The 19,475-nt window shown below is 39.3% G+C and overlaps 1 protein-coding gene and 1 long non-coding RNA gene across 2 annotated transcripts in view; one reads left to right on the top strand and one right to left on the bottom strand.

The window, feature by feature from the left end:
* Positions 1–19,475, bottom strand: part of LOC306897037 — a 91,377-nt gene that overhangs the window by 31,052 nt on the left and 40,850 nt on the right. The window lies entirely within an intron of this gene.
* On the top strand, positions 85–11,640 carry suclg1 (succinate-CoA ligase GDP/ADP-forming subunit alph). The gene is made up of 9 exons (XM_079463399.1): positions 85–327; positions 1,615–1,715; positions 3,323–3,439; positions 3,698–3,910; positions 4,643–4,700; positions 6,141–6,224; positions 6,326–6,477; positions 9,501–9,689; positions 11,280–11,640. The coding sequence occupies exons 1-9, from the start codon at positions 294–296 to the stop codon at positions 11,304–11,306; spliced, it is 975 nt and encodes a 324-aa protein (XP_079319525.1). The 5' UTR covers positions 85–293; the 3' UTR covers positions 11,307–11,640.

Genomic DNA, 19,475 nt, shown 5'->3' with positions numbered 1-19,475 from the left:
AGAAAGAATTTGCAAGAGACTTTTCAAAATAAAAGCTCACTGGTTCAGGCCGCTGTAACGTTAAAACAACATTGACCAGAATGCATTGCGCTGTTAGAAAATCACACTTTGTGGATTCATTTTTCATGCAAAACTAAACTCATTTTAAAAATGCACATTATCGGAAAATGAGTTTTAAATGCTAGTTCGACACGCCATTTTAGTGCTTCGTGTTTTTGCAGGCACCTAGCAGGACTACTATCCACGCTGACGTTTAGGTCCATCCATCCGGTGTCATTGGTGAATGACCGAAGATGTCTCACAGCAGGTTGTTTGCCCGGTTGCTCTGTAAGTAAAATCGACATGAGTGTTGTTGGGTTTTAAACATAATGCTGCAGTTGTGCTGACATTGTTTTATCAACTAAATTAACCGTAGAAGCCATTTATCTCTTATTATTTTGGTTAAACGCACAGCTACGTTAATGCTAATGCGGCTGTGCTTTTCTTCTGAGCAGTATCATAGCTTGGTATGTTTAACAGTGATCTTATGAACCATGGCATTTAACGTTACTGGCTGGTATGCCAAATATTTACCTCATCATGTGGTCAAATTTTATTAAGTATTAATGTATGGTAACCGTAGCATCTGAAAGACTTGCAAACCTTCAACCTGACAGCAATTACATTTCATATAAGTTTGAGTATATTTTCATGTTGTAAAGGATGCTGTTTATGTTACTGCTACCAATATGCCCAGTGTTTTTTTACTTAACTGGGTTCTTATTCTTTATGATAGGTTACATGTATTACTATACTGACAAACCTATTGCTCGTGTGCTTTACGGTCTTCAGTACAGAAGATCTGAAAGATCTTAAGAAACTGTCTAAATAAACAAAATATTTTATTACATCCAAGCAAGGGTGAAGCGCATCAGACACTTTTGTGTCTCTGGTTGCTCTTGTGCAATTCAAGTGTTTGTCAATGATGGAATTTTCTTCTAGGCCTGAACAGAAGGCCATGTTTACACACTTCTCTCTTAAAACATTTCCATGTGTGCATTATGCTATACAAACGTCACATGCAATCAAGTTTATAATTCACATTATGTTGATATTAAATGTTTTCAATTTTGTTGAAATGTCCAGATAATGGCATTCCTTTTGATTATCTGTCATTGGCTCCAAATGAACTTTAACCTCAAGATTTGTGGAAAGACTTTCTGATCCAGTGATCGGTTATCTCATACATTTTTAATCTTTGATTCAATGAGGTTGAAATACCTGTTACACTTCCCTGATCCATTATAAGCACATTGGAATGCCAGACAAAGTTCTTGATGCAGATTTACGCTTTGTGCCTCTCTTGTTTCCAAACTATTTCAGGTCTTGACCTTTGGTCATCAGACCTTTTGGGACATTTGGCCATCAGACCCTATGAGACCATTTGCCATCAGACCTTATGCACATACTGTACCAATAATGTAGTTACCAAGCTATAGCCTAGTATTTCAAAGTTTCTTGATTTTGGTCAGCATAGCTGAAAATCTTAAAATGTTGAATAAACAATTTCTTTATAGATCTGCATCTGTTGATCTGTGTTTTCAATTGCATCCCTGTTGTTTCTTTAATTTGCAGTGCAGCATACTGGGGTGAGACACTGTTATACTGGCAACAGGAAGAACCTTTACATCGACAAGAACACTAAGGTCATTTGTCAAGGCTTCACAGGCAAACAGGTCAGTAGCCACAGTATGTGTTCTTAATTGTAACCCCAAATCTGTGTGCATAACGATGAAAAAACATGGTTTTGCAGTTGCAAGCTTTATAAGGTGGGTGTAAAGTCACATGTTTATTTGACAGTCCAAGATAACGTTTATAATGTTGGCTCATAATTGTATCCATCAGTAGACTGTAGAGCTCAATTTATTTGTGTGTCGCTTTTAATGATAATGGGTTTCATAAAAAAAGGAATATGGCATTAACCTTAGTTCCACAACACTGAATTATGCTTCCACACAAAAAGAAAGTTAACCTTGGCAGTTCTGGCTGTGTATCACCTTCATGTCTACATATCTTTTCCAAAGGGTCCCAGCATTTTTAACAAGATTACTGAATATCCTCACAGTTACATTATAAATTAATCTTGGGGAGAAAATTATAAAACAATAATGTGACCTTTTAAAAGTGTTATTTTAAGTGTTTAGTTTAGTTAAGTAAGGACAGAAACAATTGTTTTACATTTTTCCCTTTGGCCTGTTACAGTCAAACCGCTGGCTACAGTATCCAACAACTTTACTTTTCTCACCCCTGGAGATTTATATCTCTCATTGTATTCCTCTCCCTCTCCTTCACCCTCTTTCAGATGACTCCGTGCCATAATGAAGGGTTATTAAATGAAGTTTTAATGAACACTCATTATAATTAGAAGCGGTTGAAGGATGACTACAGTGTCATTGCTGCATATTAACATTGCTCTTCAGCTACATAAGCAAACCATACCTCAAATTAATCGCTGCACCGTTAACAGAGGCAGCGTGCGGGAAAAACGGCAAAGTTAGCACAGTGCCTCCGTGTTAATGAGTGCATGAGAACAAATGATGGTAGAAAAGTTGGCAATGGGTCGCAGAGAGGGGAGATGGATTAAAATCTTGCCTGTTCTTCCTAATTATATATGAAACATTATGGTGTTAGGTATTGAGGGTACCGGTGGCCCTTGCCTTTACACTTATCTGCAACGTTTCAAAATACTCTGTAATAATTAACATGGAAGCCGTGCTGGCGGGAGGTTAAAGTTCTCAACGTATCATTTGCACAGTCTGTTCCAATCTCCTTCTTTATCATTTTTTATAATCGTTAAGTCATTTTTATTCCTTTTAATAGAAAATGTTTCGCATTGAATAATGGCTTTGATGAATGTCCTGTTCACATGGCTTTTTTAAGATATACACCCTTAAATCGCATTTAGTCAAAAACAGACACAAAGGTAACCCATGTCAATTGTCAAATTGACAAAGTCCGCTTGATGTGCTTGCACTGTAGTTTGCTAATAAAGGAGCTTTCTTTGATTTCAATTCTTCTGTGTGTCATGAATGCCACCTCCCATTTCCATAAAGTAAAAGTTCTCCTAAAATAACAATTTGGTCATCATTTTTGTCATGTCTTTAAAACCCATATAACTTTCTTTCATTATTATAACACACAAAGTAAATGTTTATACTGCTGTTGTCCGTATAATATAAGTACAAAAAGCACCATAAAAGTGACAATTTGACTTTAATGTTGTTTCAGCCGTGTTGAAAGGTTTTGCTGTCCTGAAAGATCTCTGATTTCTCTCTGTCTCTAGGGCACTTTTCACAGTCAACAGGCTCTGGACTATGGCTCTCAGTTAGTAGGAGGGGTGTCCCCTGGCAAGGGGGGGAAAACACACCTGGGTCTGCCAGTCTTCAACTCTGTCAAGGAGGTAATTGACTGTGTGACCGCTGACAGTCTCCTTTGAGCCACAGCGACTTTATGGACAGCTGCTCTCATTCTCTAAGTGATACCAACAGTAACAGAAATGTTAAAGGCCAGAAGCCTTTCTCTGGCAGTTTAAAGGCTTGATCACATCAAATCTTCTACGAGAAAATGTTACAAGTTTAAATCTAACTTTCCTAGCTTTCACATAAAGAATATAGGTGTGTGTTTGAATGAGTGATTTGTATGTGCTGTTGTGTTTCAGGCTAAGGATGGAACTGGAGCTGACGCCACCGTGATCTACGTGCCGCCTCCTTTCGCAGCGGCCGCCATCAGCGAGGCAATCGATGCAGAGATCCCACTGGTGGTCTGCATCACAGAGGGAATCCCTCAGCAGGACATGGTGCACGTCAAACACAAGCTACTGCGCCAGGGCAAGACACGCCTTGTTGGCCCAAACTGTCCTGGTGTCATCAATGTGAGAACCACACCGATTCAATACATTAATCTCTCAATCTTCTCCTTCAGTCGGTGCATGTATACTCAGCTGAACTGTCATAGGATGTGTATTATACGGGTTAATGTATAAATAATGCTGATCCCTAAACTACATAGGCTGTAATAATATTAGGGGACATTTTGTTAAAATCAGGATCTTTCTTGGATGCTTTGGGTAACTTTTCAGGGTCATGAGGTTAGCCAATCTAGAAATGAATAACAGAAGTTAAAGGGAATGTTGAACTTAGCAAATATAAAATGTTACATTTTAAATAGATCATGCAAATTAAACCATGAAAGATATTATCAATGGCTAAAATAAAATGCATCAAAAGTGATAGCCATTACTTAGCTGATTGTTTCAATTTCAAAGTGAAAGCACCTTATCGAATTGAAACCATTTAAAAAATAATTTACAATATAATACATTTCACTTTTACTTAAATACATTATAAATTATATCATATTGAATCATATTAGTGGTTACTGTATAATGTGTAGCTTAGGGTGTTGTTTCAAATCAAGATTTAGTTTTTTGCGGGGGAAGGCCAGGGGTGGATACTGTGCTGTGATGAATGATTTGTAATAAGTCAACAATATATATTCATTAACTCAAAAGGGTCCTTTTGTTCATGTTTTGGATTGCCTGCTGTAAAATATATATATATATATAACAGAATCTGACTTTTAGTGGGTTTTTTTCTATTTACAGCCTGGCGAATGCAAAATCGGAATTATGCCTGGACACATCCACAAGAAAGGAAGAATTGGTAAAAGTTTCACTGGATGACCTGTTTGACGCTCCATCTCTGATGTTTAGTGTTCTCAGTCAGAGTTTGTCTTAACTCAAGGAGCTCAGTGCATGACAACACATGTCAAAAGTAGAGATACAATATATTGCCCGATAATTGGTATCTGTTGATAAAAGCAATTCCGGTGCGTCTCTAGTCATCAGTCAAAATAATTTGTGATTTTGGCATTAAACGGGAATCTGTATTTCAGACAGATACGCTTTTCCAAATAGGGCTGTCACAATTATTTCTCATAACCACAATTATTTAGAATCCTTAGAAAACAAGGGTGATCTGCTGCATTCTACATCCACGGTCCTTGATCTGCAACCGCATTCAAATAACATTTCTCCGTCATTTGAGTTGCAATAGATTTTTATTTTTTGTTGTTGATTTGTTTTGCTTCCAGACTTGCTGCATCTTCACAGCAAGACCCTCATATCTAGTTTAGGTGCTCAAGGCTGAAGTCACTCTACAGTAAATAATATGAGTTATTTACTTCATTGATTAAATTAATTATCATTAATAGTTACAATGTCAAAGCCTTACAACAGACAAATAATCAAATTTTTTTAATAGACAATTAATCTTCTGCCATATGTCGTAATTGCGATAGCCCTATTTTTATATATATATATAATGTATTGAGTGCGCCCTCACATTTCTGTCTCAACTGGCCAGTGGATTCAGATGTACACAGTATCATAAAGTTCAGATCTCCTCGCGTTTTCAAATCAGAGACTGGAACAGATAGCTTCTCATACTGCGACAAAACATTCACATTAGCAGCTGAGCAACTGAAAGAACATCTGACGATTGAGTGTGGCGTTATCAACGGCAAGATCATGGGTGTGATCCAAGAGAATGTACAAATTGATAAAATGAGCTCTGAATACACATTAGTTTAAAGTGTCTTTTGTAGCTAATAGCTGATACTTGTTTTTAAAGAGCTCTCTGGAAAAGTAGTTAAAGGTGAGCTCTGTACCTGTTCCTGTAATGAAGGTGGTGACCTCTTAAAATATCTGTCTGGAAATGTAAATCGGTTTAGCAGGTTGCCCATCTCCAGTACCATTTTTGTACTTTGTTGGTTACAGTTGACATTTGCAAAGTTATATTTCTGAATATTTAACACTACCTCAGTAGCAGATAATTCAAAGACATTTATGTTGCAAACAAAGCATTTACAGAATTTATGTAGAGGTCAGAAGAGCCTTTTATGTTGTATTGGAACAGTATTACGTGAGCAAGAATTCTGCTGTTCTACGGCTAACCATGCTGATATTCATTCCAACTGCATGATTGCAAGTGTGATATTTCTGACACAGCACTTAGTATTGGCAAAGTAGAGGTCTGGAATTGATAGTTTTATAGTATAATACTTAAATTTCTTTGCATTGCTCTTTTCTCTCTTTTTTTTAGGTATTGTATCTAGATCTGGAACCCTTACGTATGAAGCAGTACATCAAACCACACAAGTGGGTCTGGGACAGTCGCTGTGTATTGGTAAGAGCAACTCATTCGTATTCCATTATTATATCATGTCTTAAGCTACAGGAGAGTGTTTGAAAAAGCAGAGGTCTTTAAATTTATTTTCCTTTTTTCAGGTATCGGTGGAGACCCGTTCAATGGCACTAACTTCATTGACTGTCTGGAGGTGTTCCTGCAGGACCCCAAAACTGAGGGCATCATTCTCATCGGAGAGATCGGAGGAGATGCAGAGGAGAATTCAGCAGAGTACCTTAAACAGCACAACACTGTAAGCTGATTTTCTTACTTCACAAAAATTGGAGAAAATAAAAACAAAAAGTTTTTTGACAACAATTACTAGAATATAGGTTCAGGTAAAAGAACCATATCTGTTATTCACACAAGCAACAATAAAATGTATGAACATGGATTACACTTAGCAGTTAAAGTAAAAGTGTTCTTAGATTGATTTAATTTATTACTCTTCATTTGAATGCTTACTATAGTTTTAAAGTAGGCAAGTTAGGAAAATGTCCAAACGATGTAAAATTAAGTCCTGGCAAAAAACGGAACTTGTAACGGGAACTTGTGCATCCCACACTTGGATGTACTGCTGGCCGAGTTTCTTTACCTTAACCCGTCTTTGTTCCACAGATCTATTAAACTCCCTTTCCCGGAGATGTTTGCTAAATAATAAAATATTGTGCTGCTCTTTTGAGTTTTCGAAAGTTGGAATGTAATAGAAATTTGGTCTGATGATTATATGAGATTCTTCTATGAGAAATCTTCTATGAGGCACCTCCTCACATCTGCAGGTTTGTCCGTGAGCTGCCATGCTAGTGCAAACTGTCAACAAACACTTTGTCATTCCATAACGACTAAGGCAGCTGGTTTAGTCCAAAAATATGCAGTACTTTTTGCATTTGGGTCTTTTCAAGGTAGGATCAAGTTCTCACCACAGACAAACCACTCCAGGTTTCGTATGCTTATTTGGTCCGCTTTTGGTGCGCCCTCGAGTGCGATTGCTACATTCACACCTGCCCAAGAAGAAAAACGCACTCTAGAGCGATTTAACTGTACTAAATGAGTCAGGTGTGAAAGTACTCATAGAAAGCAAGCGTAGATTCCGTGAATCCTGCCACTCGCCCACTCCTGCAGGAAAGGCGCTCGGCTGATACAGGCATATTGTATATGGCAAAATGACTCACAAACGTTCATTTTCTCAAGAGGCCCTCAGGCGTCCAGACATGGGTCAGACTGAGATAAGCTTCGATAATGCGTCAGCATTACGGTAACCTCAGTACGGTTCCATCAAATCACTGCAAGTACGTGAGTGGCATGGACGCAAGGCAAATTTTCAAGTGGAGCTATTAGACGTTTCAAAAACACTCCTTCTTTCTGAGAAGCAGACCTTGCATGAGAGCTCATTTTATTGCCAATTTGAACAAAAATAGCGAATTGTCAACCTGCAATTTCCAACCTTGTTGAGAAGTTTTAGTTGGTGAAAGTCAAAACTCAAGTTTTGAGAACATAAGCATGCATGCTATTCCACCCTGTCAGTTAAATTAGTGATGGAATTGATTCAGTGAACAATATTCTTCAATAATTTGTCGAGATAATGAGAAAAGTTCACCTGAAAGGAACAATTTCGTACGATTTGCGACGAGGTAGTTTTTAGTGAACGCTGTCAGGATGGCCTCGGTCGTGAATAATGGCAATCAATGAACGGTCATGCTACATTTCATCTGTAGGATTTAGCTCAGGGTGAAATATTTGCCAGTTATGAAATTTTCTGCCTGTGCAGCTGTTAACAAGACCTGAATTGATCAGACTGTAAAACGCATGGTGGTCTGATTAAGGACCCCAGACAGGGATGATACATCAGATGAGCTTTTAGGCATTAATGAAGGTGGAAATGGGGAAAAGGGGATGGTAAACTATTGGCCGTAGAAAAGTGATGTCTAATTTGTTGCTGTATGATATATTTGTCTGTCATAGTTTTTCAGTTTTTTTATCTGAATTGCACTGGCATGATGGTTTGGGATGACTATAATAATTGACCTTTAGTTCATGGGTGAATTGTTCCATTAAGACCCATGTAAATCAGCATTTAAGATGCTGTCAAATTGATTGGAGAATGTCTTAAAGATTTTCAACAGCTTGAGGGTGAGTAAATGAAGACTGAATTGTCATATTCACTTTCTTTAAGGAGTTGTCCTTAAGATTATCAGGTATTAAGCAAGATTGTCTTTGACTGGCGGCCACATTCACTTCATGTTCTCTACTTGAAGTCTGCGGTCCCATTTAAAGTTTGCAGTAAAATCATAAATTGCCAGTGAAGTTAAGTAAGAACGTTTTTTGTTTGGAGGTGCTAATTTGTACATTAGAAACAGTGCTGGATGAAATGAAGTATGAATTCAAAGTTTAACAAAGGAGAACTAACCCTTGATGTAATCCACCAGAAGAGATGCTGCCAAATTCAAGTTTCTTAGTTCTACTTGATGTTTAAAATGTCTGCTCATCCAGTCACTCCCACACATTTGACCATATTGTACAGTGTATGCTTAGGCATTTATCTTCACTACGTACAGTATATACACATCTGTGAAGTGCAGTTTAAGGCAGTAAAACAGAGATTCGCCTCCTGTTATTGTGTTTGGCTGTGATGTTGCATATGTTGTCTAGGGGTTTAAAGTTTTTTTAAGAATACATTAAAAATGTAGTTGTTGCTGACAGTGACATTAATACACCGGCAGTTCTTCTGTGAAAATGTAAAAAAAGTCAAAATCTTGAACTGAAAAATAATCTTTTCTTATTTTCTTACAGAAAACACTTTTAAAGAATTGAAAGAATATTTTTTTATATTAGATATTTTAGAGGAACCCAAAAAATACTAGACTAAAAAGGATTAAAAACCGTAACAATATCCATGCACGGAAAAGAAGCGAGAGCACATAGCTGCTCTGCGTGCAAAAGTGAAGTCTGCAGGCAGAGGCTCTCTGCTCGAGTTGACCTTTGTGACTTTGTAGGCGGGACAATGGCAAAAGTCTCCTCTCATTTGATTTGATTTGATAAATGCGATACTGTAACAGGCAAATACAATAAAATGTTTTGATAATGTGTATTGAGGCAGTTATTAGTTTCAGTGTGTACCTGGTCTCTAAAAAATTATATCGTAGCATCCCTACTAAAAACCTCCACTTGCTGGATCTAATGTTTAAAATTTTTTGCCAGACACTCAGACAACCTTATTGTCATTGACCCGTCATATTTAAACCCATATTTCCTTTATCATTGTTATTACATCTGCAGGGTGCCAATGCCAAGCCTGTGGTGTCATTCATCGCTGGTCTGACCGCTCCTCCTGGAAGGAGAATGGGGCACGCCGGTGCCATCATTGCCGGAGGCAAAGGGGGTGCCAAAGAGAAGATCGCCGCCCTGCAGTCTGCAGGAGTTGTCGTCAGCATGTCTCCGGCTCAGCTGGGCAGCACCATGTTCAAGGTGAGACGGCTTTCTCGCCGCGCAAGTCGATATTTAAAGAATTAGAGCTATCACACAGAGCAGCCCATAGCACAACTTCTGACTGCTCAACACGCTGTTTTTCAGCTTCTGGAGGTGCGCCTGACAATGCAAACACGCTGAGAGCAACCATTAATGGCATTCATATTAGAAATGCAATTTATTCTTTTTCTTCCTCTCAGTAAGAAGTCACGCAGCGGTGCCTGCATGCTGAGCACCCGCTTTAAAGCAGATTCATTGGCATGCACCGCTCCAGCCAAACAGGCTCTCCGAAATGCACCGTTCTAAGAGCCAAACCGGTGAATGATATAAGGGGCCACCTCAGATAATCGCAGCAGTTTTAACCGTAAGATATTTAATATAAAGCTGCAAGGCTAAACAGGAAATGAACAAGGCTCTGTTTATATTGCCGTGTTAGCAGCTCGGCCTCTTTATCTCAATTTATCACAGCCAGCACTTTTAACAAGATGTATAAAAAGTGAAAGCGTGTATTATGCTCATTCATCATTTTATCCTTTCATTATCAGTGCTAGCAAACCCTCTTTCCTCTCCATCGATACCATTTTCTTTCCTCTTCCATCGCTCCCCTGGATTCTAATTTGTAATCATTGGAATTAATGATGAAAAACACTCCGGCTGCTTGTTAATTCTGCAGCCCATTGTTTTCATACATGTGTGTTTATCTCACTGGTGTGTGTCACCCTTATTAAATACACATGCCCTAAAGTCAATTGTGTGTGTCTCGTCGGTTTTCCAGGCCTCACATGTGCACGCATTCATAGACTCAAGTTATTATACCATATCTGTCCAAATCTTAATCTGAATATTAACACTTTCATTCTTTTTTATATGGTTAAACTCAATTAAATTGATCTTAACTCTGTTTTGTCATTGACAGTTAAATAGCAGTTATATTGCCAAATATTCTGGTGTACTGCTACACACAATAAGATATCAATAACACTTCCGTTCTCTCTCTCTCCCTCTTTGTAATAATTGTGTAATCAAAAAAAATCTTTTTTTTTATTTCTTGTTTTCATTTAAATCCTCCTCTTTGTCATCCATATTGATTTCTTGTGCACTGCATGGCCACTAGATGGCAGTAGAGCGATTTCCAAACACTTCATCTTCATTTCTGAAACTGACATTTGCATAAGGGAGTTCAGAAGAGAAATGAACAATTCCGTCACCCTTATATAGGAAAAATATGTTTTCAAGCACAATTCATCACCCGGCAGCTGTTAGCCTTAGTAAACTGGCTACACCTCACTTGAACAATCTGCATTTATCTTGTGCATCAAATGCTTGTCTTTTCAACCCGAGCATATTTTATACAGCTCTATTTGTTTATTCTTGGCTTCTGTAGATGTCGTTGTGCAAGTAGAATGGGAGCTTCCTCCCTTCTTAGATTCACAGTAAATAGTCGCTGATACAACTTGCCTTTTCTTCCATCTCATAACAGACTTGTCGTAATTCAGTTGCAAAGGAAATTGAATTTAAAGTGTTTTTCCAGCTAGTTGGTTTCTCAACCTTTCCAATTGAACCCTTTTTGCTCTTCCCTCATCACTGCAGGAGTTTGAGAAGAGGAAGATGTTGTAACTTGTTAGAGGGAGCGTGACCCACACTGGCCTCCCCTCCTAAGGACCTTCTTCCCAGCTGGAGACCATCACCTTTCTCCGGACTCGACAATGCGCACACCTCTGTGTTTTCAGTTGATTCTATAAGTACATGTTCCATATTTGCACCAGAGGAAATAAAACCATTACAGAATTTATCACAGCCTAGACGTCCACTAGACGCTTGAAATCCTGCCACACTTGGAGCAATGTAAATCATGTTTGCTTTTTTGTGATAAACCTGATGCTGTTTGAACTCCATCGCTTATGTTCTCTCCCCCTCTGAAACAGAAAATATAACGTATGATCTGATACTATCTTGTAGTACTTCATTTATTTGCCAAATTAGTTTGTCTGTGCTTTATATAATTTTAATGTTATCCTTTTGCCAGTTTTTGCCGAGAGGTAATGTGTGATTTTTGAATTCAATCGCTGTGTGGCAAAATGCCATTCTCGGCTCGCATTCATGTTGAGCACAGAATTAATTTGCCACAAACCAACGCGGTGACTGACCTTTCGATCCTTTGAGTACATTAATGTTATCTTCGGCTTTTGAAAGCAAAGATGGTTTTCCTGAAATAATTTTCAGCCTCTGCTTTGTGCTGCTAGTGCAATTATAGATTTGAAGAGAAATGCCTGTGATAATGTGGAAATGACGACATAGGAAACGGTACCTGACAGTTGTAATAAAACCTGCTCCTTTTTCATACACAGTTTCATTCAAGCTCGACAAAATGCGAGACCTAAATGGACCAAATGACTGAAATTTACATTGCGAGGAAAAGTGCAAAACCACATGTCACTTTTAGCAGGGATTTTCATTCAGTGACACGGGTTTATTAATTCTGACATTCCTCACTGGAAGGGAGAATGTGTGTAGGAGGATTTTTTCTTTTTTGCCCCATGATTGCATCTCTCCTGCCTAATGACACACATTCACATTTTACTCCGATAAAGAATGAAAATGCAAGTGCGTTCTCATACCAGGTGCGTTTAAGAAGTGCTCGGTGTTGATGAATAATCTCAACCACAATTATGAGGTTGCACAGGTTGCCGGTACCAAAAAAAAGTTCAAGTTCTCCCAGATTTCAATAATAACAATTTCTGTGATCGAGTGGGAGGATGTCTGCGTGGAAATGGCAACACACGCACTGTACTCTGACTTAGTTTTTGCGACCCTACAGTTGAAAAACGAAAGAATGCGAAGAAAAATGATGAACTGGCATGGATCATGGTATCTTGCAGAAAAGGCAAGTACATAGAGTAACGAATGATCATACAATCTTTGAATGAAAACCATGCAAGCAAAATGTGTGCAGGAGTACCGCCTTTTATTTTTGGATATATGTTTTCAAATATTTCAGCTCATTAGTGCTTGCTAGAATGTTCCCTAGGTTAAAATAAATAAGTAACAACTTTTTGAACAGCACAGTTGTTTGGAAAAGTTAGATATTAAGAGTTTTGTTTATTAGTTATAGACTGTTTCAGCAGCAACAACACAGACAGGTTACGTTGTTCAAACTTAAAAGACATTTAGTCGAGGCTGAGAAATAGATGCTAATGGAGCCCATAAAAGTCCTCTACCACCGGACATCTTTCTGCGCTCATCTTCATTTCCGTCACAGTCGGCCTATGAAGAGATTATGCTGTGTACATATTCTTACCAATTATGTTCCAATCTGCATTAGAGAAATTACCATAATATAGATTGGAGGTCACATTTAAGGCTTTATTTGTTTGAGGGCTTAGGGTATCTACTCTCCCAGAAAGTTAGCGTGGCAGAGCTGGCACTCATTATCTTTGCGCATAGTTAATGAAGCAGTGCTTCGGTACGCACGCGCTTTCTCATTCATACCTCACTGCCTTCCATTTGGCTGTGAATAGCTGCAGGTTGGCGGAGTGACAAGAGATAACTGAAGAAAAAAGGAACTGCGCTTTTTCACACACGTCTACCCATTGAACTCTTTCAAACACATACACGCGTGTCAATGCGCAGTGTGAGCAAGTTACTGACACTTGTTTGATATTGGTGGGCTTTTTGATTCAGATACACTTGCGTGTTGCATATGACAAAACGTTCAGATCTGAAGATTAGCCAAATTCCAAATGTGTTGGGGAGTGAAGCAGTGCCAAATTTTATTTGGACAAGGAGAAATTTGATGGGGTGAACCTAGAACCGTTTGCATTTAACTGGAAATAAAAGAAAGTGTTTAAAGACTTGATTTAAAAAATGTCTATAGTAGCCTAGTCTCCTGTAGCGCTGCCTGTGCTGAAGCAAAAAGCATATTTTCAAAAAAAGATAATCCAGATATAATAAAAATAGGCCTACTTTATTTTACAGTCGAAGCAGTGACTGTTGGTTGGCTACATATATTTAACAGTGTCATTGATCTAATAATTCACGATAACTTCCATTATAGACCACTTCTCAAGATATAAACACTGGTTATAGATTTTCTGTTGGTTGCATTTTGTACATTTGTGTTAAAAACTGAAAAAAGAATTAACATTGTTTACATCTTCCAGAGTGGTCTATAGCCTTACAAATCATGCTTGATTTGCTCATGGCTTAATAAATTAAAATAAAATTAACTATATTAAATTGCATATTACCCCCTTCCTGTGTTTGTAGTCTCTGAAAGCGAAGCATATATTCAACAAAATATAATTCGTGCAGAATTAAGTCATAAAGAAACATTAATAAGGATCACATGGCCAAGTACTTTTCATTTTCAGCGGGACCGCAATTGGCCAGTCGGTTGGGTACATGATGTTTTTTAAGGTGTCTGAAAGTAGTGTAGCGCTAACATGCTTGCTGTTTTCAAAAAGGGCTGCATGCAGTTAAAGAAATTCATCTCTCCAGGGTAGGCAGACTGCAAGTATCTAAGTGTGGCCTTGGTAATATCCTTTGCTTGTCTCTATTCCTCCCACAGCTCCCATAGTTAAAGCATTACCTCAGTCTGTATGGACACAACTGCACAATCAATCACCTGCCTTTTAGACAAATCAATGTCTGCTTCATGTAACAGCTGATAGAGACTTGTAATAGTGTGTAAATCCCATGGTTATAGGCTGAGGGGTTTGTAGCACTTGAATGATTTACTCTTAAATTGTTTTTGTGTTGTCGGGAGCCAGTGTTATTGGACAGAAATGCTCAAATAACTTTTATGGTGGTCCTGATTTACGTGAGATTTTTTGAAAATGGATATTACACCATTTGTGTTCCTTTTTGCAGGAGCTGGGCATCTATTTTTGTTATAACTTTTGTTTCCTGCTTTAAAACACAGAAGTTGCATAATGCGTCCATTGCGCCCCTATTAAATGGATGAAAATAATAAGAAAAATTATTCACCCTTGTGTCATAAATTATGTATATGAGTCTTATTTTCTGAAACAAAAAAGAAGATATTCTGAGATGTTTTTATGGCCACACAATGGAACTCAATGGGGGCCAAAACATTTTTCAAAATATCTTCTTTTGCGTTCTGCAGAACAAAATCATACAGGTTTGGAATGACTAAATGGTTAATGTGTGTTTGGGTCGATTTGGATAAGCAAATCAGCACAACGGCTTTAAATGAAAAAAATAGTAACATTATACTGATACCTTAGTGCTTTTATGTAGCCTATGAATATGTAGTCTATTCATAAATTGCCTGAGCATCTTTTCAGGCACATTTAGTTTTATTTTCCTCATTAAAAAGTTTTACAACTTAGAATACATATACAAAAATGTTTTAGATGATCCGTTCAGACAAAAATGGTCACATAAAGCTACAAATTACCATCTAGTGAGCTATTATTATTTGTGATTAGTGAATAATCATTTAGTCAACTATTCCATTAAGAATTTCACATATCTGCCCCCTTAGTTCTAGTAAAAAATAACACATACAGTGCAACCCTTAACAAGCCGTAACCTACTGGGAAATCAGCTCTGTGTGTCAGGGGCCGTGTGTAGCCATAGAGACACAGAGCCACCAAAGTACTTGTAACAAGTTGCTCATAATAAATAAAAAAACATTTAGAGCATTCTTTAGCCAAACACCAAAGACCCTTCATTAACTTCATACATTTGTGCCCAATGTCACTCGGCACACATGTAGATGACTAATATATTCCGAAAGGTTTCAAGTGCGCATGATCTGTACAAACCTTTCATTACAGGTCTAACGCGAAAAAAAAAAATTCCCACCACCTTTCCAATCCAAGAAGTCATTAGGCCAATGGTAAGTGCTATTCAGTCTCTGATAAGTCTGCCTGGGTTCTTTTTACAATGTCTCACAAATGGTTGTTAAATTTGACACAGCATACAGCTCTGCTGTGCGAAAGCGATGGGACTTGGTTGTTGAACGCCATAAAAAAGATATTAACCGTGCTCTGTTTCCCATAAAACACCGCAAATGATCGCAAGAAATTTCAGAGGAACAAACGTAAAGTATGGCTTCTGTGCATATGGATGATAAAGCCTAGGTTTTCAAGTCTGTGTAATTGTGTATTTCTATTTCCAGACACGTGCTGTGAATGTGAGGATTGAGGTAATGTAGTTAACATCCGTAGGCGTTTAGTACATATCCATCTGTGTAATTAGGCGCTGCTGAGGTAAACATGTAGTGATTTACAGATAGTGTGATTCATTTCTGCCACGGCGAGGGTTGTTCGTCACAGTCTTCTTAGATAAGCATACCTGTGAGAGAAGCGATAAAAGCGAATAAAACAAAAAGCTACTATTTGCATGAGGTATCGTTTGAACGCGAGTAACAGTGTCTCAGGATTGCTTAAGCACTTTAAAACACTATGTGGAAGTGAGAAGAAGAATCAGTAGGTGTAGAAGAGAGTGAGCAGGTACTCGTAAATAGATAAAGTGGCTCCAGGAAGGGAGGATTTTTGCTCTGCCACAAGAATATGGCTTCATTTCTCACGCTTGCGATGCTGATGAGTACAAAGCGAGACGATTCTGTAGGAATAAGCTATTGTTTTTACACACGCTTGATAAAATGTGTTTGTGGCTTGAAAGGAAGAACTCTGTGCTAATGCGCTTGTGAAGCGGCTGTGATAGTCGCAAAATAGATGAGAGGAAAGTTCTTTATTCATTTCCACTGAATTAACCTTCTGTCAACGAACGACTACATCGCCCGTCTCTGCTAACATTTCGTTTAACTGTTGCTTTTTGCAACTCTGCTACACTTTCATTTTATGTGTCCACATTACTTCTGCTGTGTAAATGAGCCTCTACTATTATTATTTGTGCTATTGCTGCCTCTGACAATATTATTGGGAGCTGAATTCTGAATGTGCTCCCTAGCTATAAAAAGATATTGAGCTACCTACATTGAACAAATTTGGCTGAATAAGATGTGTTGTTGGAATTGTAAATGTTCTGGTATGTAATGAATTTGAATTATGTCAATCCTGATATTATGTCTATATTCCACCGATTAGTTGATCAGTAAGTTTATTAGACCACCTGTCATAATAAAGAAAAACAAGCATTTTAGGAATCTGTCAAAAACTTGTTTAAAACTAAACACTTTATTGTCTTTTATTAGGCAAAAACAAACTGAAACAACTTAATAGTCTTCATTCATGTTATACCAAATTTGTGCCAGCTCTTTTAGCTTCTCTCAGAAATGAAGAGTAATATCAACCATTTTTTGTTAAAGCAGTAATGTGGAGATTTTAGCGGCATCAAAGATTTTATATCTATACAGTTGTGTTCAAAATAATAGCAGTTTGTTTAAAAAAAGTGAGTAAAGCTCAAAATCCTTATTACAACTTTTATTTCAATACACAAATGCATTGGGAACACTCCACATTCTATTCAAAATCAAAACATGAAGACAAAAGGATCAAATTTGTTATTACTCTACAGAAAGTGAAGAAAAAGGGATGTTAGGCTGTTCAAAAAATAGCAGTGTTTTCATTTTTCTGTACAAAGTCAAACATTTACTGTATAAAATGAAAATGCTTTTTTCTTTTTTTCAAGATTTAGCGTTCTTGTGAATCACTGAACTAATATTTAGTTGTATAGCCACATTTTCTGAGAACTGCTTCACATCTGTCTTACAGATCCAAAAAGAACAACCTTGCTTTCATCAGTCCACAAAATATTGCACAATTTCTCTTTAGGCCAGTCAATGTCTCCTTTGGCAAATTGTAACCTCTTCAGCACATGTTGTTATTTCAACAATGGGACGTTGCGGGGGCTTCTTGTAGATAGCTTGGCTTCACATAGGAGTCTTTGCCAATTTTACTATTCTTTGATACATTCGAATGGTAGTTCACGAGTTCGCCCTCGCCGATAAACAGCTCCTTCTGTCACGGAGTGTGGACAGAACCCAAACGCAGGCAGCAGAGTTAAATAACAAAAACTTTATTTAAACAAAAGACCCTCGATGGGGAAAACATGATCTAAAACAAGACAAAAGTGTAAACTAAAACTTCCCACATGGGGAACAAAACAAACAAAGTCCTTTGAATAATAAATCAACAAAATCCACAAACTTAGAACAGGAACAAACACGATAATCCATAGACAGGAATAATCCAACAAGGTGACGTGAGGAGGTACGATAATGACAAAATGACAATGAACCGACAAGAGACAGAGGGAAAACTGGGGCTTGATAAAGGGAAAACACTAACAAGGACTGATGACACAGGGAGAGTGGCCACAGGTGACAAGGATGAAACACTAAGGGAAAGCTAACAGGAGGATTGCACGAGGCAGGTGAGGGGACTGAAACACTAAGGGAAAGATGGATCAGGGCTGGAGACAAGACTAACACTAATGGACTGCTAACAGGGAAACAAGGGGGCGGGGCTAAAGGATGTGACACCGGAGAGAGAGCATGGCTTCTCAAACCAAAACAATGCTCTTTCTCCACACAAAACACATGGGACTGACATGATCCTGCCACAAGACTCGAAAACCAAGACAAGGAGAGGCAGGATCATGACAGAGCGCCCGCCTTTAAGAACTCCTCCAGGAGTTCTTCAAGATCACACTAAACATGACAAGACTGACAGACAGGAGGACAGACACCATAAACACAGAACAGAACACACTAGGGGCAGGGCTGACATGACTAAAAAGGGATTGGGGTTGGACAATAAAATAAACATCAATGGGAAGGGGGGAGGCGGAATTGGTGGGAAAAACTTGGGAACATAACTGGGTGGGGACTTAGGAGGGACAGGACCCTGCTTCCAAGAGCTGGGCGGAGGGGTGGGATAGGAAGGCCTGGGCATGGTAGGGATACCCTTCACGGAGTGGGAGGAACTAGAAGGGGTAGGGCATGACAGGACGGCCGTAGTAGGGAACGGCTGGGGCAAGGCTGACTGGGTTGTAGGTTGGAGGACCGGCTGGAGGGCCGGCTGAGACGCCGGCTGGAGGGCCGGCTGAGACGGACTGGGTGCAGGACGGACCACCGGACTTGACGGGACCACCGGACTTGACGGGACCACCGGACTTGACGCGACCACCGGACTTGACGCCTGGGCAGGGCTGAATACCGGCTGCTGGGCAGGACAGGATGGTGCCACTCTCCTCTGCTTCTTCCTCTTTGACCGGCTCACAGGACGTGTGGCCGGCTGCAGAGTAGCGGTGGGGGACCCCACTATCTCCATGCTGGAAGAGTCGGACGGGGAGTCCCACGACTCCCTCCGTCCACGCCTACCACGGAGGCTAGCTGGTGGTGGAGCAGAGGGTGAGGAGAGGCCCACGGCCCCGATTCTCAGGGAACGACTCTCTGGGATCGGAGGCAGGAGAGAGTGCGAAGCCGAGGGGCAGCTGGAGGCAAGACTGCTGACCAGTTGCTGAAAGGACCCCCGGATCAGCCTCTCCCGTTCCTCCAACGGTGGAGGCTTAACGAGGCCTGCCAGGAAGTAGGCATTCATGAGCGTCTCTGGCAGAAAACCCCGTCTTGCCACAGACGCTCGAGCATACTCACTCAGGGACCTCTCTCCCTGAGGCTGGAAAGGACCATCGCCCCGCTGTATTAAGTCAGCAGTCGACTGCCACCAATGCTGGTGGTCCTGGCTGGCAGAGGACTGCTCACGGTCCCTGGATGCCTGCTGGGTTCTCTGTGGTCGGTTCATTCTGTCACGGAGTGTGGACAGAACCCAAACGCAGGCAGCAGAGTTAAATAAC

Source organism: Barbatula barbatula, assembly GCF_947034865.1.
Source record: "Barbatula barbatula genome assembly, chromosome: 8".
Lineage (NCBI taxonomy): Eukaryota > Metazoa > Chordata > Actinopteri > Cypriniformes > Nemacheilidae > Barbatula > Barbatula barbatula.
Note: the sequence above shows the minus strand (reverse complement) of the source record. Positions and strands in the feature narration are given on the sequence as shown.